This window comes from Bombina bombina, chromosome 7 (assembly GCF_027579735.1).
Source record: "Bombina bombina isolate aBomBom1 chromosome 7, aBomBom1.pri, whole genome shotgun sequence".
Lineage (NCBI taxonomy): Eukaryota > Metazoa > Chordata > Amphibia > Anura > Bombinatoridae > Bombina > Bombina bombina.
Window position 1 is genome coordinate 142,045,852 of NC_069505.1, and position 25,254 is coordinate 142,071,105.

The 25,254-nt window shown below is 41.7% G+C and overlaps 1 protein-coding gene across 1 annotated transcript in view; it reads left to right on the top strand.

Annotated features, from left to right (window-relative positions):
* The window catches only part of PRMT3 (protein arginine methyltransferase 3), a 606,280-nt gene that overhangs the window by 417,819 nt on the left and 163,207 nt on the right, over positions 1-25,254 (top strand). Inside the window, exon 13 of the mRNA XM_053720370.1 lies at positions 4,511-4,597. Coding sequence (XP_053576345.1) covers positions 4,511-4,597 — 87 coding nt within the window. The remainder of the gene's footprint in view (positions 1-4,510; positions 4,598-25,254) is intronic.

The following is a 25,254-nucleotide window of genomic DNA, read 5'->3' on the forward strand; positions in this document are numbered from 1 at the left end:
GAGTCATGATGTGAGGACAGTAGAGATTGGATGGCGTCTATCATGTTATTGTTTGGGCTGTTGGTTGCCCCCAGGGCTTGTGAAGCTTTTTGCATTAGCGCTGACCCGGACTGGGTATCTGAGGCACTTCCAGTATCTGAGTACTCATCTTCCGATCTCGTCCGGGCTGTGCCTCTGCGAGGATGGAAGTGATCTACAACAGTTCTTTTTGGTGTGGCATGGGGTTTCTGCTTTCTTTTGTGAGACTGTGACATGCTGCTACGATAGGAGATGGAACTGCACGTTAAGAGTTGTGTGTTGCTGCTGAGAGCCTGCCTGCTCTGCATATGCTAATAGGCGTACATTGGCCGGCGGGGTCACAGATGCTTAGTGTCTAATTACATGCTGGCATGGGTCGATCCCCACACAGAGAAAATAATATTCAGGCAAGGACAGTATGTTCTTAAGGACTTGTGATCAAATGTCTTATCTCTTGCAGGCGGTTAATGATACTGTGGGGAAATATCAGGCCCTTCTCACGAGGCGTGAGCTTAATGTGTATCTAGGTTCTGTTTTCTAGGGTCCCATATACGACAAACAGCAATCCTCAGTATGTGCCCCACTCCCCAGGGGATTTGTCTCCTATTGACGGAGTAGGTAAAAGGAGTGAGGATATGACCCACCTGCAGATACAGGTGGGAAATGGTGGGGAGAGGGGACAAGGTTCACTTCAGTTGGTGCAGTGAGGTCAGCGACTTTTAAGTCAGGACAGGCCAATATCAACGTGAGGTAGCAAGAATGCTCTGGCGTGTCGTTGCTGGTGTGGTGTTCTCACAGTCACTATAGTGTCTCCCTGTTGCAATAAAGATAGGGAGCCTGGGATGACCCCAAATCTTCCTTATACAAGGTTTTCTGCGTTATAGTTTGTTGCGTAAGCTGTGTGTAGCTACACGCAAATACTTCCCGTTAGGGAGGTCTCTCTTTTGGTGGAGTTAGTGGCGAGAGCCCAGGGGCAGCAGTAGGGTGTCTGCGAGCAGTGGTGTCCCTTAGAAGTTTGGGGAGTCTTGGTCAGCTATATAGGGGTAAGGCTAGGGCCTGAGTAACTTTTGCCAAGTCCATATATGTGGGTACTTTAGGTGCCGTCTAGATCTGATACTGCGGTGCCCCAATGCTATATGACTGTCCCTTTCTTCGGGGTTATTATCCGCTATGTGACCAGGAGAGACTTAAGGATATGTGCGGGTCTGGCGTGGGAGCATGGGAGAGGTATGCTGAGCAAGGTAAGATGGCGGCGTTTTCGCGCCACAGCGCTCTGTTACTCTGCAGCGTGGGTGCACTTACCGGCTCGATTGTACACCTTCTCTCGGTCAGGGGACCCCTTCTGTGTCCTGGAGGTGGCAGAGCAGGACGATGGCAGCAGTCGCTTGGCTGTGTAGCTGTTGTCGGGCCTAGGTGGTATTAGATATGCGGCGGGTCTGTGGCCTCCCGCCCGATCTGTAGCTGGCGTGAGAAAGGTCTGACTGCTGAGGCCACTACAGCTCCGGAGCGGAGCTCCGACTCTCCGGAGCTGGCGATTAGGTGTAGCCGTTGGCCAGGGAGACTGGCGGTTGTGCTCCGGTCACAGGTATTCAGTTTAGGCTGTCCGATAGTAGCACTCAGTGCGGTTTCCACCGCAAGCACCGGCCGGTGCAAGATTAAATGCGAAAAACAGTCTTTGAGTGCAGGAGAGCAGTCCTGGTTCTGAGTGGATTGATTTTAAAATCTCTTGGTAGGGAAAAAAGAAGTTATAATAGATTTATAAGGCAATTTGTCTAGGAGCTCCACTTCAGTGCGACCGCTCTGTTAGGCAGCTAGCTCCGCCCCCCCTTATCTGATTTTTCATTCGGACAAGGTAGTTCTGCGTACTAAACCTGGGTTTTTACCTAAGGTTGTTTCTAACAGGAATATCAATCAAGAGATTGTTGTTCCTTCATTATGTCCTAATCCTTCTTCAAAGAAGGAACTTCTTTTGCATAATCTGGACGTAGTCCGTGCCCTGAAGTTCTACTTACAGGCAACTAAAGATTTTCGGCAAACTTCTTCTCTGTTTGTCGTTTATTCTGGTCAGAGGAGAGGTCAAAAGGCTTCGGCCACCTCTCTCTTTTTGGATTCGTAGCATAATACGTTTAGCCTATGAGACTGCTGGACAGCAGCCTCCTGAAAGAATTACAGCTCATTCCACTAGAGCTGTGGCTTCCACCTGGGCCTTTAAGAATGAGGCCTCTGTTGAACAGATTTGCAAGGCTGCAACTTGGTCTTCACTTCATACCTTTTCAAAATTTTACAAATTTGACACATTTGCTTCTTCGGAGGCTGTTTTTGGGAGAAAGGTTCTACAGGCAGTTGTTCCTTCTGTTTAATGTTCCTGCCTTGTCCCTCCCATCATCCGTGTACTTTAGCTTTGGTATTGGTATCCCATAAGTAATGGATGACCCATGGACTGAACACACTTAACAAGAGAAAACATAATTTATGCTTACCTGATAAATTTATTTCTCTTGTAGTGTGTTCAGTCCACGGCCCGCCCTGTCTTTTTTTGAGGCAGTTCTAAATTTTAATTAAAACTCCAGTCACCACTGCACCCTATAGTTTTTCCTTTCTCGTCTTGTTTCGGTCGAATGACTGGATATGACATGTGAGGGGAGGAGCTATATAGCAGCTCTGCTTGGTTGATCCTCTTGCAACTTCCTGTTGGGAAGGAGAATATATCCCATAAGTAATGGATGACCCGTGGACTGAACACACTACAAGAGAAATAAATTTATCAGGTAAGCATAAATTATGTTTTTTACAGCTATACTGCATCATTTTTTAACATTTGGGTATCATGGCCCTTTAACCAAGCTTTCCGTTTTATCTCCATATTCTTAAATATATATATTTTAATAGATATAGCTGTAGCTGTCAGTCTTTATGATGTTTGTGCTGTTTAGTGAAAGATAGCTCTTCACGCTAGTGTTTTGACTTTCCTTCAGGCTATAGAAAGAACTTGTTCAGTTTTTAAGCTTTACATTCCTTAAATGGACCCATTTTCAACTTAGAGACATGAAACCCAGAATTTTTACTTTCATGATTTAGATAGAGCATACAATTTTAAACAAGTTTACAATTTATTTCTGTTTTGTAATTTGCTTCATTCTCTTGGTATCCTTTGTTGATGGAGCAGTAATGCACTACTGTGAGCTAGCTAGACAAGAAGCATATATGTGCAGCCACCAATCAGCAGCTTCTGAGCCTACCTAGGTATACTTTTCAAGAAAGGATACAAAGAGTATGAAACAAATTAGATAATAGAAATAAATTGGGCAGTTATTTAAAATTGCATGTTTTATCTGAATCAGACCTACACAAGAAATTGTTTTTGTTCTCCCTGCTATTGCCTTCATGTATTTATCTTTGGTACTGATCACCGGTTCAAGAATAGGTTACCTTGACAATATTACTTAAAACTAAATGAATACTTAACATTATGGTTTTGTGTCTCTCTTGCCTTGTGTTTTCCCTGAGGAGCCACTGATCTAAAGCTCCCCACTCTAGAGAAATTATCTAAGGAGTCTCCCCAGACTTTTGAGGTCCCTCAAACATTGCTAGACAAACTTTTAAACCTGTTTATCTAACATTGCAGAGTTCTGGATGTGAAAGAAAGATACACACCTTACAATAAAATGCTCCAAAAAAAAGCCCCCAAAGTTATTCTGTGATTTCTCTCCATGTCAGTGAGTTTTTGATTTTCGGGTACTCAGCCATTGATGGGACTGTACTTTTTCTCTCCAAGAATGTCCAGCGTTTATATTTATGATCTAAAGGTGATCATATTTATAAAGCGCACAGATGATTCTCAAAGACCTTTGGGAAGTCTTTCTCTAACCTCTAAGTTGCAAAAAGCAATATATCCAAAATGCAAGTAATATATTACCATTTTGAAATGAAGAAAGATTGATATTTATTTATTTTTTGTGTGTTACAAATAATATTCCCTGTAAAATTGTGATACTTTCATTCCCGGTTAATCTATATGTTTTTCCAGGAACAATGACCAATGAAACATTGAAAGGATATGAAACCCATTTTTTTCTTTCATGGTTCAGATAGAACATGCAATTTTAAGCAATTTTCTAATTTACTCCTATTATAAATTTTTCTTCGTTCTCTTGGTATCTTTATTTGAGAAAGCAAGAATGTAAGCTTAGGAACTGGACCATTTTTGGTTCAGCACCTGGCTAGTACTTGCGGATTGGTGTCTAAATGTAGCCAATCAGCAAGCACTACCCAGGGTGCTGAACCAAAATGGGCTGACTCCTAAGCTTTCATTTCTGCTTTTTCAAATCAAGATTGCAAGAGAACGAAGAAAATGTGTTGATAGGAGTAAATTAGAAAGTTGCTTAACATTGCATGCTCTATCTGAATCTTGAAAGACATTTTTTTGTGTGTAAAATAGTGTAAATTTAGTATACGGAAAAGTGGCTTAATTTGTTTTTTTGTTTTCATTAAGATTATAGATTGTCAAAAGACAACGATTAAGGATTTAGACTTTTCTTCAGACTTCTCATTGACCATCACAAGAGATTCTTTGTGCACGGTAAGTTGTTTTATGGTTTGAAAAATATTAATAAATGTTTCATGTATACTGTGGGCCATCTCTAAAATCCTTGTTTGGAAAACAAACTGTTTAAATATGTGTAGATTAGTGGCAATAGAACAGGTTATTAATATGACAGCTTGAAAGTCGTCATACTTATTGAAATTATTTCTTACATGGATTTAAAAATCTGCCCAATTTTGACCCATTATACAATAGCTCTATAATATAAAAATGTTACCTTTTACAAACATTAAATCTATTTATTAGACCACTTCTCGTACAAATGAGGGGTCACTTTACCCTCTATATAGCACATGGTCGATGCCCAGAATTTCAGTTGTGAGACCATATTTATTTATACTGTCTAGAGTAGCAAAGTGGGAGGGGTAAAATTTGACTTCTTTTTCAAAAAATGAATGATACATCCATGAGAATTGTGAATATTTAGTCCACTAGACACTAAAATCAGGGACATTAAAATACTTTCTTAAAGGACCAGTAAATACAGTAGCTTTGCATAATCAACAAATGCATGATAAAAAGACAATGCAATAGCACTTAGTCTGAACCTTAAATGAGTAGTAGATTTCTTTCTGACACATTTCAAAGTTATGTCTATTTCCACTCCCCCTGTACCATGTGACAGCCATCAGCCAATTATAAATGCATATACCTATATTCTGTGAATTCCTGCGCATGCTCAGTAGGAGCTGGTAACTCAAAAAAGTGTAAATATTAAAAGACTGTGCACATTTTGTTAATGGAAGTTTATAGGAAAGTTGTTTACAATTGTATGCTCTATCTGAGTCATGAAAGTAAAATTTCTCTTGTTAGGTGTATCCAGTCCACGGATCATCCATTACTTGTGGGATATTCTCCTTCCCAACAGGAAGTTGCAAGAGGATCACCCACAGCAGAGCTGCTATATAGCTCCTCCCCTAACTGCCATATCCAGTCATTCTCTTGCAAGCTCTCAACATAGCTGGAGGTAGTAAGAGGAAAGTGGTAAAATATAGTTAGTTTTTTCTTCAATCAAAAGTTTGTTTTTAAATGGTACCGGAGTGTACTATTTTATCTCAGGCAGCATTTAGAAGAAGAATCTGCCTGCGTTTTTTCTATGATCTTAGCAGAAGTAACTAAGATCCACTGCTATTCTCACATATGTCTGAGGAGTGAGGTAACTTCAGAGGGAGAATGGCGTGCAGGGTATCCTGCAATAAGGTATGTGCAGTTAAGTTTTTCTAGGGATGGAAATTGCTAGAAAATGCTGCTGATACCGGATTAATGTAAGTTAAAGCCTAAATACAGTGATTTAATAGCGACTAGTATCAGGCTTGCTATCAGAGGTATATACTCTGATTAATGTGCAATATAAAACGTTTGCTGGCATGTTTAATCGTTTTTATATATGCTTTGGTGATAAAACTTATTGGGGCCTAGTTTTTTCCACATGGCTGGCTTTATTTCTCTTGTTAAGTGTAGTCAGTCCACGGGTCATCCATTACTTATGGAATATATCTCTTCCTAACAGGAAGCTGCAAGAGGATCACCCAAGCAGAGCTGCTATATAGCTCCTCCCCTCACATGTCATATTCAGTCATTCTCTTGCAGCCTAACTAAAGATAGGTCGCTGTGAGAGGTCTGTGGTGTTTTTTAACTTAGTTTATTTCTTCAATCAAAAGTTTGTTATTTTAAATGGCACCGGAGTGTGCTGTTTGTTCTCAGGCAGCATTAGAAGAAGAATCTGCCTGCGTTTTCTATGATCTTAGCAGACGTAACTAAGATCCACTGGCTGTTCTCATCTGAGGTAACTTCAGAAAAGGGGAATAGCATGCAGGGCCCCCTGCAAATGAGGTATGTGCAGTAAATTATTTTTCTGAGGATGAGAAAATACTGCTGATACCAATGTAACGTAAGTTCAGCCTTAAATGCAGTGATAGCGACTGGTATTAGGCTGATGAGTGTGTGTACACTGAATGTATTTTTCTAAGGAATGGAATTGACTCTGAAAATACTGTTAATACTGAAATAATGTATGAGCCTTAACTGCAGTAAAAGCGACTGGTAGCAGGCTTATTAATAACACTTCATAACTTTTCAAATGTATGTTTAAAACGTTTACTGGCATGTTAATCGTTTTTTGTGAGGTACTTGGTGATAAAACTTATTGGGGCATGATTTTTACCACATGGCCATCTTTGTTTTCTGCATAGAAACAGTTATCTGAGCTTCCCCACTGTTGTAATATGAGTGGGAGGGGCCTATTTTAGCGCTTTTTTTGCGCAGTAAAAATTCAGTCACAATCTGTCTACTTCATCCTCCATGATCCAGATCGTCTCTAGAGAGCTCAGGGGTCTTCAAAATTCATTTTGAGGGAGGTAATCAGTCACAGCAGACCTGTGACAGTGTGTTTTGACTGTGATAAAAACGTTAATTATTAAATTGTTATCCGTTTTTGGGTATTAAGGGGTTAATCATCCATTTGCTGGTGGGTGCAATCCTTTGCTAACTTAATACATTTACTGTGAAAAATTGGTTGCTATAACTATTTTGGTTCATTGTTATTTCAACTGTGACAGCGTTTTGTGCTTCTTAAAGGCACAGTAGCGTTTTTTATATTGCTTGTAAATTTATTTAGAAAAGTATTTCCAAGCTTGCTAGTCTCATCGCTAGTCTGTTTAAACATGTCTGATACAGATGAATCTCTTTGTTCACTATGTTTAAAGGCCAATGTGGAGCCCAATAGAAATTTGTGTACTAATTGCATTGATGTTACTTTAAATAAAAGTCAATCTTTACATGTAAAGAAATTATCACCAGACAACGAGGGGGAAGTTATGCCGACTAACTCTCCTCACGTGTCAGTACCTTCGCCTCCCGCTCAGGAGGTGCGTGATTTTGTGGCGCCAAGTACATCAGGGAGGCCCTTACAAATCACTTTGCAAGACATGGCTACTGTTATGACAGAAGTATTATCTAAATTGCCAGAATTAAGAGGCAAGCGCGATAGCTCTGGGTTAAGGACAGAGCGCGCGGATGAGGTAAGAGCGATGTCAGATACTGCGTCACAGTTGGCAGAACATGAAGACGGAGAGCTTCATTCTGTGGGTGACGGATCTGATCCAGGGAGACTGGATTCAGAGATTTCTAATTTTAAATTTAAGCTTGAGAACCTCCGCATATTGCTAGGGGAGGTATTAACGGCTCTGAATGATTGTAACACGGTTGCAATTCCAGAAAAATTATGTAGGTTTCCTATACCTAAAAGGCTTACAGAGATTATTAACAAGGAGTGGGATAGACCTGGTGTGCCTTTTTCCCCTCCTCCCATATTTATGAAAATGTTTCCTATAGACGCCACCACACGAGACTTATGGCAGACGGTCCCTAAGGTGGAGGGAGCAGTTTCTACTTTAGCTAAGCATACCACTATCCCGGTAGAGGATAGTTGTGCCTTTTCAGATCCAATGGATAAGAAATTAGAGGGTTACCTTAAGAAAATGTTTGTTCAACAATGTTTTATCTTACAGCCCCTTGCATGCATTGCGCCTGTCACTGCTGCGGCGGCATTCTGGTTTGAGTCTCTGGAAGAGGCCATTCGCACAGCTCCATTTGGATGAAATTATGAACAAGCTTAAAGCACTTAAGCTAGCTAACGCATTTGTTTCTGATGCCGTCGTACATTTAACCAAACTTACGGCTCAGAACTCCGGATTCGCCATCCAAGCGCTCAGAGCGCTATGGCTTAAATCCTGGTCAGCTGACGTGACTTCTAAATCTAAATTGCTTAATATTCCTTTCAAAGGGCAGACCTTATTCGGGCCCGGCTTGAAAGAAATTATAGCTGACATTACGGGAGGTAAGGGCCATGCTCTACCTCAGGACAGGGCCAAATCAAAGGCCAAACAGTCTAATTTTCGTGCCTTTCGTAACTTCAAGGCAGGAGCAGCATCAACTTCCTCCGCTCCAAAACAGGAAGGAGCTGTTGCTCGTTACAGGCAGGGCTGGAAAGTTAACCAGTCCTGGAACAAGGGCAAGCAGGCCAAGAAACCTGCTGCTTCCCCTAAGACAGCATGAAGAGAGGGCCCCCTATCCGGAAACGGATCTAGTGGGGAGCAGACTTTCTCTCTTCGCCCAGGCTTGGGCAAGAGATGTCCAGGATCCCTGGGCGTTGGAGATCATATCTCAGGGATATCTCCTGGACTTCAAAACTTCTCCTCCACGAGGGAGATTTCATCTTTCAAGGTTATCAGCAAACCAAATAAAGAAAGAGGCGTTTCTACGCTGTGTACAAGACCTCTTACTAATGGGGGTGATCCACCCAGTTCCGTGGACGGAACACGGGCAAGGATTCTTTTCAAATCTATTTGTGGTTCCCAAGAAAGAGGGAACCTTCAGACCAATCTTGGACTTAAAAATCCTAAACAAATTCCTAAGAGTTCCATCATTCAAAATGGAAACTATTCGAACCATCCTTCCCATGATCCAAGAGGGTCAGTACATGACCACAGTGGACTTAAAGGATGCCTACCTTCACATACCGATTCACAAGGATCATTATCGGTACCTAAGATTTGCTTTCCTAGACAGGCATTACCAGTTTGTAGCTCTTCCCTTCGGATTAGCTACGGCTCCAAGAATCATTACAAAAGTTCTGGGCTCACTTCTGGCGGTACTAAGACCGCGAGGCATAGCGGTGACTCCGTACCTAGACGACATTCTGATACAAGCGTCAAGTTTTCAAACTGCCAAGTCTCATACAGAGATAGTTCTGGCATTTCTGAGGTCGCATGGGTGGAAGGTGAACGTGGAAAAGAGTTCTCTATTACCACTTACAAGGGTTCCCTTTCTAGGGACTCTTATAGATTCTGTAGAGATGAAAATTTACCTGACAGAGGCCAGGTTATCAAAACTTCTAAATGCTTGCCGTGTCCTTAATTCCATTCCACACCCGTCAGTAGCTCAGTTCATGGAAGTAATCGGCTTAATGGTAGCGGCAATGGACATAGTACCATTTGCGCGCCTGCATCTCATACCGCTGCAATTGTGCATGCTAAGTCAGTGGAATGGGGATTACACAGATTTGTCCCCCCTACTAAATCTGGATCAAGAGACCAGAGATTCTCTTCTATGGTGGCTTTCTCGGCCCCATCTGTCCAAGGGGATGACCTTTCGCAGGCCAGATTGGACGATTGTAACAACAGACGCCAGCCTTCTAGGCTGGGGCGCAGTCTGGAACTCCCTGAAGGCTCAGGGATTATGGACTCAGGAGGAGAAACTCCTCCCAATAAATATTCTGGAATTAAGAGCAATATTCAATGCTCTCCTAGCTTGGCCTCAGTTAGCAACTCTGAGGTTCATCAGATTTCAGTCGGACAACATCACGACTGTGGCTTACATCAACCATCAAGGGGGAACCAGAAGTTCCCTAGCGATGTTGGAAGTCTCAAAGATAATTCACTGGGCAGAGTCTCACTCTTGCCACCTGTCAGCGATTTACATCCCAGGCGTGGAGAACTGGGAGGCGGATTTTCTAAGTCGCCAGACTTTTCATCCGGGGGAGTGGGAACTTCATCCGGAGGTCTTTGCTCAATTGGTTCATCGTTGGGGCAAACCAGATCTGGATCTCATGGCGTCTCGCCAGAACGCCAAGCTTCCTTGTTACGGATCCAGGTCCAGGGACCCGGGAGCGGTGCTGATAGATGCTCTGACAGCCCCTTGGGTCTTCAACATGGCTTATGTGTTTCCACCATTTCCGATGCTTCCTCGTTTGATTGCCAAGATCAAACAGGAGAGAGCTTCGGTGATTCTGATAGCGCCTGCGTGGCCACGCAGGACCTGGTATGCAGACCTAGTGGACATGTCGTCCTGTCCACCGTGGTCTCTACCTCTGAGACAGGACCTTCTAATTCAGGGTCCTTTCAACCATCCAAATCTAATTTCTCTGAGGTTGACTGCATGGAGATTGAACGCTTGATTCTATCAAAGCGTGGCTTCTCGGAGTCGGTTATTGATACCTTAATACAGGCTAGGAAGCCCGTTACCAGAAAAATTTACCATAAGATATGGCGTAAATATTTATATTGGTGCGAATCCAAGTGTTACTCATGGAGTAAGGTTAGGATTCCTAGGATATTGTCCTTTCTACAAGAGGGTTTAGAAAAGGGCTTATCTGCTAGTTCGTTAAAGGGACAGATTTCTGCTCTGTCTATTCTTCTACACAAACGTCTGGCTGAAGTTCCAGACGTTCAGGCTTTTTGTCAGGCTTTAGCTAGGATTAAGCCTGTGTTTAAGACTGTTGCTCCGCCGTGGAGCTTAAACTTAGTTCTTAACGTTCTTCAAGGCGTTCCATTTGAACCCCTTCATTCCACTGATATCAAGCTGTTATCCTGGAAGGTTCTGTTTTTGATGGCTATTTCCTCGGCTCGAAGAGTCTCTGAGTTATCTGCCTTACATTGTGATTCTCCTTATCTGATTTTTCATTCAGACAAGGTAGTTCTGCGTACTAAACCTGGGTTTTTACCTAAGGTAGTTACTAACAGGAATATCAATCAAGAGATTGTTGTTCCAACACTGTGTCCTAACCCTTCTTCAAAGAAGGAACGACTTTTGCATAATCTGGACGTAGTCCGTGCCCTGAAGTTCTATTTGCAGGCAACTAAAGATTTTCGTCAAACTTCTTCCCTGTTTGTCGTTTACTCTGGACAGAGAAGAGGTCAAAAGGTTTCGGCTACCTCTCTCTCTTTTTGGCTTCGTAGCATAATACGTTTAGCCTATGAGACTATTGGACAGCAGCCTACTGAAAGGATTACAGCTCATTCTACTAGAGCTGTGGCTTCCACCTGGGCCTTTAAAAATGAGGCCTCTGTTGAACAGATTTGCAAGGCTGCAACTTGGTCTTCACTTCACACTTTTTCAAAATTTTACAAATTTGACACTTTTGCTTCTTCGGAGGCTATTTTTGGGAGAAAGGTACTTCAGGCAGTGGTTCCTTCTGTTTAATGTTCCTGCCTTGTCCCTCCCTTCATCCGTGTACTTTAGCTTTGGTATTGGTATTCCATAAGTAATGGATGACCCGTGGACTGACTACACTTAACAAGAGAAAACATAATTTATGCTTACCTGATAAATTTATTTCTCTTGTATTGTAGTCAGTCCACGGCCCGCCCTGTCTTTAAGGCAGATCTAAATTTTAATTAAACTCCAGTCACCACTGCACCCTATGGTTTCTCCTTTCTCGTCTGGTTTTGGTTGAATGACTGAATATGACATGTGAGGGGAGGAGCTATATAGCAGCTCTGCTTGGGTGATCCTCTTGCAGCTTCCTGTTAGGAAGAGATATATTCCATAAGTAATGGATGACCCGTGGACTGACTACACTACAAGAGAAATAAGTTTATCAGGTAAGCATAAATTATGTTTTTTGCCTAGAAACAGTTTCCTGAGGCTTTCCACTGTTATAGTATAAAAGTTACAGTTGGTGCAGTTAAAATTACAAACTGTGATATTCAGCTTCCCTCAGCAGTCCACTGCATGCTATAGGACATCTCTGAAGGGCTCAAAAGGCTTCAAAAGTAGGAGCTGTGGCAGTTGTTATGACTGTTTAAAAAACATATTTTTCGTTTTGTTAATCTGTTTTTTGTATTAAGGGGTTAATCATCCATTTGCAAGTGGGTGCAATGCTCTGCTAACTTGTTACATACACTGTAAAAATTTTGTTAGTTTAACTGCCTTTTTTCACTGTTATTTCAAATTTTGGCAAAATTTGTTTCTCTTAAAGGCACAGTAACGTTTTTTTATATTGCTTGTTAACTTGATTTAAAGTGTTTTCCAAGCTGGCTAGTCTCATTGCTAGTCTGTATAAACATGTCTGACATAGAGGAAACTCCTTGTTCATTATGTTTAAAAGCCATGGTGGAACCCCATAGGAGAATGTGTACTAAATGTATTGATTTCACTTTAAACAATAAAGATCAGCTGTTATCTTTAAAAGAATTATCACCAGAGGATTCTGACGAGGGGGAAGTTATGCCGACTAACTCTCCCCACGTGTCGGACCCTTTGACTCCCGCTCAAGGGACTCACGCTAAAATGGCGCCAAGTACATCAAAGACGCCCATAGCGATTACTTTGCAGGACATGGCGACAATCATGGATAATACCCTGTCAGCGGTATTAGCCAGACTGCCTGAATTTAGAGGAAAGCGCGATAGCTCTGGGGTTAGACTTAATACAGAGCGCGCAGATGTTTTAAGGCCCATGTCTGATACTGCGTCACAATATGCAGAAGCTGAGGAAGAGCTTCGGTCTGTGGGTGACGTCTCTGACTAGGGGAAACCTGATTCAGATATGTCTACTTTTAAATTTAAGCTTGAGAACCTCCGGGTGTTGCTTGGAGAGGTTTTAGCTGCTCTGAATGACTGTGACACAATTGCAGTGCCAGAGAAATTGTGTAGACTGGATAAATACTATGCGGTGCCGGTGTGTACTGACGTTTTTCCAATACCTAAAAGGTTTACAGAAATTATTACTAAGGAGTGGGACAGACCCGGTGTGCCGTTTTCCCCCCTCCTATTTTTAGAAAAATGTTTCCAATAGATGCCACCACACGGGACTTATGGCAGACGGTCCCTAAGGTGGAGGGAGCAGTTTCTACTTTAGCAAAGCGTACCACTATCCCTGTCGAGGACTGTTGTGCTTTTTCAGATCCAATGGATAAAAAATTAGGTTACCTTAAGAAAATGTTTATTCAACAAGGTTTTATCCTGCAGCCCCTTGCATGCATTGCTCCTGTCACTGCTGCTGCGGCGTTCTGGTTTGAGTCTCTGGAAGAGGCCTTTCGGACAGCTACTCCATTGACTGAAATACTTGACAAGCTTAGAACACTTAAGCTAGCTAATTCTTTTGTTTCTGATGCCATTGTTCATTTGACTAAACTAACGGCTAAGAATTCTGGATTCGCCATCCAGGCGCGTAGGGCGCTATGGCTTAAATCTTGGTCAGCTGTTGTGACTTCAAAGTCTAAATTACTTAACATTCCCTTCAAGGGGCAGACCCTATTTGGGCCTGGTTTGAAGGAAATTATTGCTGACATTACTGGAGGTAAGGGTCATACCCTTCCTCAGGACAGGGCCAAATCAAGGGCCAAACAGTCTAATTTTCGTGCCTTTCGAAACTTCAAGGCAGGTGCAGCATCAACTTCCTCTGCTACAAAACAAGAGGGAACTTTTGCGCAATCCAAGCCGGCCTGGAAATCTAACCAGGCCTGGAGCAAAGGCAAGCAGGCCAGAAAGCCTGCTGCTGCCTCTAAGACAGCATGAAGGAACGGCCCCCTATCCAGCAACGGATCTAGTAGGGGGCAGATTGGGCAAGAGATGTTCAGGATTCCTGGGCGTTGGAGATCATATCTCAGGGATATCTTCTGGACTTCAAAGCTTCCCCCCCACAAGGGAGATTTCACCTTTCGAGATTATCTGTAAACCAGATAAAGAAAGAGGCATTCTTACGCTGTGTGCAAGACCACCTAATAATGGGAGTGATCCATCCAGTTCCACAGATGGAACAAGGACAGGGATTTTATTCAAATCTGTTTGTGGTTCCCAAAAAAGAGGGAACCTTCAGACCAATTTTGGATCTAAAGATCTTAAACAAATTCCTCAGAGTTCCATCGTTCAAAATGGAAACTATTCGGACAATCCTACCTATGATCCAGGAGGGTCAGTACATGACCACAGTGGATTTGAAGGATGCTTACCTTCACATACCGATTCACAAAGATCATCATCGGTTCCTAAGGTTTGCCTTTCTAGACAGGCATTACCAGTTTGTGGCTCTTCCCTTCGGGTTAGCTACAGCCCCAAGAATTTTTACAAAGGTTCTGGGGTCTCTTCTGGCGGTCCTAAGACCACGGGGCATAGCAGTGGCCCCTTATCTAGACGACATCCTGATACAGGCGTCAAACTTCCAAATTGCCAAATCTCATACGGACATAGTGTTGGCATTTCTGAGGTCGCATGGGTGGAAAGTGAACGAGGGAAAGAGTTCTCTCTCACCCCTCACAAGGGTTTCCTTCCTAGGAACTCTGATTCTGTAGAAATAAAAATTTACCTGACGGAGTCTAGGTTATCAAAGCTTCTAAATTCCTGCCGTGTTCTTCACTACATTCCGCGCCCTTCGGTGGCTCAGTGCATGGAAGTGATCGGCTTAATGGTAGCGGCGATGGACATAGTGCCATTTGCGCGCCTACATCTCAGACCGCTGCAATTATGCATGCTCAGTCAGTGGAATGGGGATTACACAGATTTGTCCCCTCTGCTAAATCTGGATCAAGAGACCAGAGATTCTCTTCTCTGGTGGCTATCTCGGGTCCATCTGTCCAAAGGTATGACCTTTCGCAGGCCAGATTGGACAATTGTAACAACAGATGCCAGCCTTCTAGGTTGGGGTGCAGTCTGGAATTCCCTGAAGGCTCAGGGATCGTGGACTCAGGAGGAGAAACTCCTCCCAATAAATATTCTGGAGTTAAGAGCTATATTCAATGCTCTTCTAGCTTGGCCTCAGTTAGCAACCCTGAGGTTCATCAGATTTCAGTCGGACAACATCACGACTGTGGCTTACATCAACCATCAAGGGGGGACCAGGAGCTCCATAGCGATGTTAGAAGTCTCCAAGATAATTCGCTGGGCAGAGACTCACTCTTGCCATCTATCAGCGATCCATATCCCAGGTGTAGAGAACTGGGAGGCGGATTTTCTAAGTCGTCAGACTTTTCATCCGGGGGAGTGGGAACTCCATCCGGAGGTGTTTGCTCAATTGGTTCATCGTTGGGGCACACCAGAATTGGATCTCATGGCGTCTCGCCAGAACGCCAAGCTTCCTTGTTACGGATCCAGGTCCAGGGACCCAGAAGCGACGCTGATAGATGCTCAAGCAGCACCGTGGTTCTTCAACCTGGCTTATGTGTTTCTACCGTTTCCTCTGCTCCCTCGACTGATTGCCAAAATCAAACAGGAGAGAGCATCGGTGATCTTGATCGCGCCTGCATGGCCACGCAAGACCTGGTATGCAGACCTGGTGGACATGTCATCCTTTCCACCTTGGCCTCTGCCTCTGAGACAAGACCTTCTACTACAAGGTCCTTTCAATCATCCAAATCTAATTTCTCTGAGACTGACTGCCTGGAGATTGAACGCTTGATTTTATCAAGGCGTGGCTTCTCCGAGTCAGTCATTGATACCTTAATACAGGCACGAAAGCCTGTAACCAGGAAAATCTACCATAAGATATGGCGCAAATATCTTCATTTGTGTGAATCCAAGAATTACTCATGGAGTAAGGTTAGGATTCCTAGGATATTGTCCTTTCTCCAAGAGGGTTTGGATAAAGGATTATCAGCTAGTTCTTTAAAGGGACAGATTTCTGCTCTGTCTATCCTTTTGCACAAGCGTCTGGCAGAGGTTCAAGACGTCCAGGCATTTTGTCAGGCTTTGGGTAGAATTAAGCCTGTGTTTAAATCTGTTGCTCCTCCATGGAGCTTAAACTTGGTTCTTAAGGTTCTTCAAGGAGTTCCGTTTGAACCCTTTCATTCCATTGATATCAAACTTTTATCTTGGAAAGTTCTGTTTTTGATGGCTATTTCCTCGGCTCGTAGAGTCTCTGAGTTATCAGCTTTACAATGGGATTCTCCTTATCTGATTTTCCATGCAGATAAAGTAGTTCTGCGTACAAAACCTGGGTTTTTACCTAAGGTAGTTTCCAACAAGAATATCAATCAAGAGATTGTTGTTCCATCATTGTGTCCTAATCCTTCTTCAAAGAAGGAACGTCTTTTACATAATTTGGACGTAGTCCGTGCTTTAAAGTTTTACTTACAAGCGACTAAAGATTTTCGTCAAACATCTTCCCTGTTTGTTGTTTACTCTGGACAGAGGAGAGGTCAAAAGGCTTCGGCAACCTCTCTTTCTTTTTGGCTTCGGAGCGTAATACGCTTAGCCTATGAGACTGCTGAACAGCAGCCCCCTGAAAGGATTACAGCTCATTCTACTAGAGCTGTGGCTTCCACCTGAGCCTTTAAAAATGAGACTTCTGTTGAACAGATTTGCAAAGCGGCGACTTGGTCTTCGCTTCATATCTTTTCAAAATTTTACAAATTTGGTACTTTTGCTTCTTCGGAGGCTATTTTTGGGAGAAAGGTTCTACAGGCAGTGGTCCCTTCCGTTTAAGTACCTGCCTTGTCCCTCCCTTCATGGATGATCCGTGGACTGGATACACCTAACAAGAGAAAACATAATTTATGCTTACCTGATAAATTTATTTCTCTTGTGGTGTATCCAGTCCATGGCCCGCCCTGTCCTTTTAAGGCAGGTCTAAATTTTAAACTACAGTCACCACTGCACCCTATGGTTTCTCCTTTCTCGGCTAGTTTCGGTCGAATGACTTGATATGGCAGTTAGGGGAGGAGCTATATAGCAGCTCTGCTGTGGGTGATCCTCTTGCAACTTCCTGTTGGGAAGGAGAATATCCCACAAGTAATGGATGATCCGTGGACTGGATACACCACAAGAGAAATAAATTTATCAGGTAAGCATAAATTATGTTTTTTACTAGAGTGTCCCTTTAATGAAGCTGCATCACCCTCTTCACCAAAAGTAAACCAAAACATTATAGTCTATTTTAAACAGTAGGTCACATGACCCTGTAGATATTGTATGGTTTATTGAAAAATGCTTATCTCAGAGCTTTAGATTACAAACGGCTAGATTACGAGTTCGGCGTTAGCCTTAAAAAGCAGCGTTAAGGGGTCCTAACGCTGCTTTTTAACGCCCGCTGGTATTACAAGTTTGGCAGGTACAGGTGTACCGCTCACTTTTCTTCCTCGACTTTTCCATACCGCAAATCCCCTTACGTCAATTGCGTATCCTATCTTTTTAATGGGATTTTCCTAACGCTGGTATTACAAGTCTTGGAAGAAGTGAGCGGTACAGCCTCTACCTCCAAGACTCCTACCGCATATAAAAGTCAGTAGTTAAGAGTTTTATGGGCTAACGCCGGAACATAAAGCTCTTAACTACAGTGCTACAAAGTACACTAACACCCATAAACTACCTATTAACCCCTAAACCGAGGCCCCCCACATCGCAAACACTATAATAAAATTATTTAACCCCTAATCTGCCGACCGGACATCGCCGCCACCTACATTATACCTATGAACCCCTAATCTGCTGTCCCTAACATCGCCGACACCTACATTATAGTTATTAACCCCTAATCTGCCGCCCCCAACGTCGCCGCCACCTAACTACAATTATTAACCCCTAATCTGCCGACCGGACATCGCTGCCACTATAATAAATGTATTAACCCCTAAACCGCCGCACTCCCGCCTCGCAAACGCTATAATTTTTTTTATTAACCCCTAATCTGCCATCCCTAACATGGCCGCCACCTACCTACAATTATTAACCCCTAATCTGCCGTCCTCAACGTCGCCGCTACTATATTAAATGTATTAACCCCTAAGCCTAACCCTAACACCCCCCTAACTTAAATCTATTTTTAATAAATCTAAATAAAATTACTATAATTAAATAAATTATTCCTATTTAAAACTAAATACTTACCTTTAAAATAAACCATAAGATTGCTACAATATAACTAATAGTTACATTGTATCTATTTTAGGATTTATATTTATTTTACAGGCAACTTTTGTATTTATTTTAACTAGGTACAATAGTTATTAAATAGTTAATAACTATTTAATAGCTACCTAGTTAAAATAATTACAAAATTACCTGTAAAATAAATCCTAATCTAAGTTACAAATACACCTAACACTACACTATCAATAAATTAATTAAATAAATTAACTACAATTATCTAAAATAAAATACAATTAAATAAACTAAACTATATTACAAAAAACCCCCACTAAATTACAAAAAAATAAAAAAATATTACAAGAAGTTTAATCTAATTACACCTAATCTAATCCCCCTAATAAAATAGAAAAGCCCCCCAAAATAATAAAATTCCCTATCCTAAACTAAATTACAAATAGCCCTTAAAAGGGCCTTTTTCGGGCATTGCCCCAAAGTAATCAGCTCTTTTACCAGCCCTTAAAAGGGCTTTTTGCGGGCATTGCCCCAAAGTATTCAGCTCTTTTACCTGTAAAAAAAAGAAATACAATACCCCCCCAACATTACAACCCACCACCCACACACCCCTACTCTAAAACCCACCCGATCCCCCCCTTAAAAAACCTAACACTACCCCATTGAAGATCACCCTACCTTGAGCCGTTTTCACCCAGCCGGGCACCAGTGGTCATCCTATGGGTCAGAAGAGGACATCCGGACCGGCAGAAGTCTTCATCCTATCCAGGCAGAAGAGGACATCCAGACAGGCAGACATCTTCATCCAAGCGGCATCTTCTATATTCATCCATCCGACGAGGAACGGCTCCATCTTGAAGAATGCGAGGTCAATTCTATTGGCTGATCCAATCAGCCAATCTGATTGAACTTCAATCCGATTGGCTGATTAAACCAACCATTCGGATTTTTCCTACCTTAATTCCAATTGGCTGATAGAATCCTATCAGCCAATCGTAATTCGAGGGACGCCATCTTGGATGGTGTCATTTAAAGGAATATTCATTAGTCGTTAGTCCGTTGGCCTAGAAGGATGTTCCTCGTCGGATGGATGAAGATAGAAGATGCCGCTTGGATGAAGATGTCTGCCGGTCTGGATGTCCTCTTCTGCCCGGATAGGATGAAGACTTCTGCCAGTCTGGATGTCCTCTTCTGCCCCATCGGATGACCACTGGTGCCCGGCTGGGTGAAAACGGCTCAAGGTAGGGTGATCTTCAATGGGGTAGTGTTAGGTTTTTTATGGGGGGATCGGGTGGGTTTTAGAGTAGGGGTGTGTGGGTGATGGGTTGTAATGTTGGGGGGTATTGTATTTCTTTTTTTTTTACAGGTAAAATAGCTGATTACTTTGGGGCAATGCCCCGCAAAAAGCCCTTTTAAGGGCTGGTAAAAGAGCTGATAACTTTGGGGCAATACCCCGCAAAAGGCCCTTTTAAGGGCTATTTGTAATTTAGTTTAGGATAGGGAATTTTATTATTTTGGGGGGCTTTTTTATTTTATTTAGGGGGATTAGAGTAGGTGTAATTAGATTAAACTTCTTGTAATATTTTTTTATTTTTTGTAATTTAGTGTTTGTTTTTGTAATATAGTTTAGATTATTTAATTGTATTTTATTTTAGATAATTGTAGTTAATTTATTTAATTAATTTATTGATAGTGTAGTGTTAGGTGTATTTGTAACTTAGGTTAGGATTTATTTTACAGGTAATTTTGTAATTATTTCTCTTGTAAGATGTATTGAGTCCACGGATTCATCCTTACTTGTGGGATATTCTCCTCCCCTACAGGAAGTGGCAGAGAGAGCACCCACAGCAGAGCTGCCTATATAGCTCCCCCCTTAGCTCCACCCCCCAGTCATTCTCTCTGCCTGCTTAACTGCTAGGAAGGGTAAAGAGGAGTGTGGTGACAAAAATGTTAGGTTTTTATTTTCTCAAGCAAAAGTTTGTTATTTTTAAATGGTACCGGTGTGTACTATTTACTCTCTGGCAGAAAAGGGATGAAGATTTCTGCAAGGAGGATGATGATCTTAGCATTTTGTAACTAAGATCCACTGCTGGTCTTACAAGGGCTGAAGAGTACAGGAAAACTTCAGTTGGGGGAACAGTTTGCAGGCTAAACTGCATTAAGGTATGTTCAGTCTATTTTTTTCTAGACAGACTATGTTATTTCTAGAAAAGGCTGGCAATATCCCCATGAGGGAAGGGTAAGCTGTATTCAGACACTTGGATAGGAATTTCAGCTTGCATGAAGGGCTCATTAGTTACTGGTGACACTGTTTGGTAAAAACATTTTTTTGTTTATTCAGTGAATGATGCAATTATAACGTTTTTTTTAAGGGACTATTGGGGTCATTGTGGCTTGTTTTTAAGTTTTCTAACCCACATGGTTAATTTAGAGACACTCTAGTGTTTGTCTGTTAGGCCTCAAAACATTGAGTGAGGTGGGAGGGGCCTATTTTCGCGCCTCAGTTGTGCAGTTTCTTTTCCTCTGAGACTTCTAACTGCTTCTCCAGAGGTTCCTGCCGTGTTTGAGGGCTGTAAAATAAGTTTTTCCCCCCACAAATTGTTCTGAAGGGCACTTTATCACTTTAATACTAAACCAGCTTATTTTACTCTATATGTTTTATGACATCATGCTAGCTAAGCTTCCTTTTGATACCCCAGCCTCCTTGTAGGGCTGTGACAAGAAGTAATGGACACTGCAAAATTGAAGTTTAAGCAAAGGAGTAAAAAAGTAAAATCCATTTAAAATAATAACTTATACATATTGCATTGGTTTCTATTATGTATAAGCCACTGTTTCTTATAATTTTAAGGATAGATATAAATGGTTTCCTGCGCTGAGCCTATGTAGCATTTTTCTGGATAAAGGGATTTTAACACAACATGATACAGACTAGTAGACTTTTGCATTAGTTTTGTTATCAATGCATATTCGTAATGAAAATAGGGATATTTGTTTTGTTTTCACAAAACAAATATCCGAACGAATGCACTAAAACATTAAAGAAAACTAATATAAAACGCAATTCATTTGTAAACATTTGTGTCCCTTAAATTATCTTTTTAAAGTGAAATACCTCAAGCTCGCTGGCGCCTTCTTCACAGAGTGCAGGGCCACGGTAATAGGAGGCTTAGCGTGACGGAAAAGGTCCTTTAGTGCCGGCGCTGGGATCCGCAGTGCTAAGTCTCCTATTAGCATTGCCCTGGGCTCTGTGAAGAAGGCTCGGGAACAGCGCGGCTCCCCAGCATGCTAGAGATCAGTCTAAGGCTACAGGTGAACTTTATTTCATCTGTAGCATAGGAACATTTACATTAGTTTTAACAAAAACAAATGTAAATGCTACCCAATATTCACGAAATGTTTCATTTAAATAGTGCAGCAGACAAATATTCTGAAAAACGACATTTTCATAATATTTGTTTTAAATATTTGTCCGAAAGGAATTTTCTTTCATGTAATTGGCAAGAGTCCATGAGCTAGTGACATATGGGATATACAATCCTACCAGGAGGGGCAAAGTTTCCCAAACCTCAAAATGCCTATAAATACACCCCTCACCACACCCACAATTCAGTTTTACAAACTTTGCCTCCTATGGAGGTGGTGAAGTAAGTTTGTGCTAAGATTTCTACGTTAATATGCGTTTCTCAGCATTGTTGAAGCCCGATTCCTCTCAGAGTACAGCGAATGTCAGAGGGACGTGAAGGGAGTATCACCTATTGAATACGATGATTTCTCTAACGGGGGTCTTTTTCATGGGTTCTCTGTTATCGGTCGTAGAGATTCATCTCCTACCTCCCTTTTCAGATCGACGATATACTCTCAATTTACCATTACCTCTACTAATAACTGTTTTAGTACTGGTTTGGCTATCTGCTATATGTGGATGGGTGTCTTTTGGTAAGTATGTTTTTTATTTCTTAAGACACCTCAGCTATGGTTTGGCACTTTATGCATTTATATAAAGTTCTAAATATATGTATTGTACTTATATTTGCCATGAGTCAGGTTCATGTATTTCCTTCTGCAGACTGTCAGTTTCATATTTGGGGAATTTTTTAAACATTTTAAGAAATTTATTTCTTACCTGGGGTTTAGTCTTTTTTTCAATTAACTACTTTCTTGCTATTGCGGATATTAGGCCTGCGGGTGTGTCAAATGATAAACTTTATTGCATCATTCTTGGCGCGAAATTTTTTTTGGCACAGAAAAAGACGTTTATGACGCAACTTCGTCATTTCCAGCGTCATAAATGACGCCGAGACCTTTCACACGGCGGCGTCATTAGTGGCACGAGTGTGTCATTTCCGGTTAATTTTTGGCGCCAAAAATGTTTACGTTACGTTGTGCGTCATACTTGGCGCCAAATTTTTTGCATTATTTCAATACCCCATTGATGTTTGCCTCTTGATTTTTTCTCTATCAGAGGCCTATGCTTTTGCATTTTTTCCCATTCCTGAAACTGTCATATAAGGAAATAGATAATTTTGCTTTATATGTTGTTTTTCCTCTTACATTGAGCAAGATGTCCCAATCTGATCCTGCCTCAGAAGTTTCTGCTGGAACATTGCTGCCTGACATCGGTTCTACCAAAGCTAAGTGCATTTGTTGTAAAAGTGTAGAAATTATTCCATCAAATGTCATTTGTAATAGTTGTCATGATAAACATTTACATGCAGATAGTGTTTCCATCAGTAATAGTACATTGCCAGTTGCAGTTCCTTCAACTTCTAATGTACATGATATACCTGTAAATTTTAAAGAATTTGTATCTTATTCTATTCTGAAGGCTTTGTCTGCATTTCCACCTTCTAATAAACGTAAAAGGTCTTTTAAAACTTCTCATTTAGCTGATGAAATTTCAAATGACCAACAACATAATAATTTATCCTCTTCTGATGAGGATCTATCTGATTCAGAAGATCCTTCCTCAGATATTGACACTGACAAATCTACTTATTTATTTAAAATAGAGTATATGCGTTCTTTATTAAAAGAAGTGTTAATTACTTTGGATATTCAGGTAACCAGTCCTATTGACGTTCAGTCTAATAAACGTTTAAATGCTGTTTTTAAACCTCCTGTGGTTTCCTCGGGGGTTTTTCCTATTCCTGGGGCTATTTCTGATATGATTTCTAGGGAATGCAATAAGCCAGGTACTTCTTTTATTCCTTCTTCAAGGTTTAAAAAATTGTATCCTTTACCAGCAAAATCTATAGAGTTTTGGGAAAAAATCCCCAAAGTTGATGGGGCTATTTCTACTCTTGCTAAACGTACCACTATTCCTATGGAAGATAGTACTTCCTTTAAGGATCCTTTAGATAGGAAGCTTGAATCCTATCTAAGGAAGGCCTATTTATATTCAGGAACAGCAATATCCGGCGCACCCGGTAACAGTGAGACTCAACACAGAAAATAGATGCAAAGTAGATACCTGTTTATTGTGAGCATGTTGGAAATGCTTGTCAAGCCATAAATTCCAAAAAAGGCAAAAACTCCAACAAGTAAGGCTATAGCAGCAAATGACAGCAAATTCCCTGTTCTGCTGCCTGTCATTTGCTGCTATAGCCTTACTTGTTGGAGTTTTTGCCTTTTTTGGAAAAAGGCTTCTGCAACCTCTCTTTCTTTTTGGCTTCGGAGCGTAATACGCTTAGCCTATGAGACTGCTGGACAGCAGCCCCCTGAAAGGATTACAGCTCATTCTACTAGAGCTGTGGCTTCCACCTGGGCCTTTAAAAATGAGGCTTCTGTTGAACAGATTTGCAAAGCGGCGACTTGGTCTTCGCTTCATACCTTTTCAAAATTTTACAAATTTGATACTTTTGCTTCTTCGGAGGCTATTTTTGGGAGAAAGGTTCTACAGGCAGTGGTCCCTTCCGTTTAAGTACCTGCCTTGTCCCTCCCTTCATCCGTGTACTTTAGCTTTGGTATTGGTATCCCACAAGTAATGGATGATCCGTGGACTGGATACACCTAACAAGAGAAAACATAATTTATGATTACCTGATAAATTTATTTCTCTTGTGGTGTATCCAGTCCACTGCCCGCCCTCTCCTTTTAAGGCAGGTCTAAATTTTAAACTATAGTCACCACTGCACCCTATGGTTTCTCCTTTCTCGGCTAGTTTCGGTCGAATGACTGGATATGGCAGTTAGGGGAGGAGCTATATAGCAGCTCTGCTGTGGGTGATCCTCTTGCAACTTCCTGTTGGGAAGGAGAATATCCCACAAGTAATGGATGATCCGTGGACTGGATACACCACAAGAGAAATAAATTTATCAGGTAAGCATAAATTATGTTTTTTACTAGAGTGTCCCTTTAATGAAGCTGCATCACCCTCTTCACCAAAAGTAAACCAAAATATTATAGTCTATTTTAAACAGTAGGTCACATGACCCTGTAGATATTGTATGGTTTATTGAAAAATGCTTATCTCAGAGCTTTAGATTACAAACGGCTAGATTACGAGTTCGGCGTTAGCCTTAAAAAGCAGCGTTAAGGGGTCCTAACGCTGCTTTACGCCCGCTGGTATTACAAGTTTGGCAGGTACAGGTGTACCGCTCACTTTTCTTCCTCGACTTTTCCATACCGCAAATCCCCTTACGTCAATTGCGTATCCTATCTTTTTAATGGGATTTTCCTAACGCTGGTATTACAAGTCTTGGAAGAAGTGAGCGGTACAGCCTCTACCTCCAAGACTCCTACCGCATATAAAAGTCAGTAGTTAAGAGTTTTATGGGCTAACGCCGGAACATAAAGCTCTTAACTACAGTGCTACAAAGTACACTAACACCCATAAACTACCTATTAACCCCTAAACCGAGGCCCCCCCCATATCGCAAACTCTATAATAAAATTATTTAACCCCTAATCTGCCGACCGGACATCGCCGCCACCTACATTATACCTATGAACCCCTAATCTGCTGTCCCTAACATCGCCGACACCTACATTATAGTTATTAACCCCTAATCTGCCGCCCCCAACGTCGCTGCCACC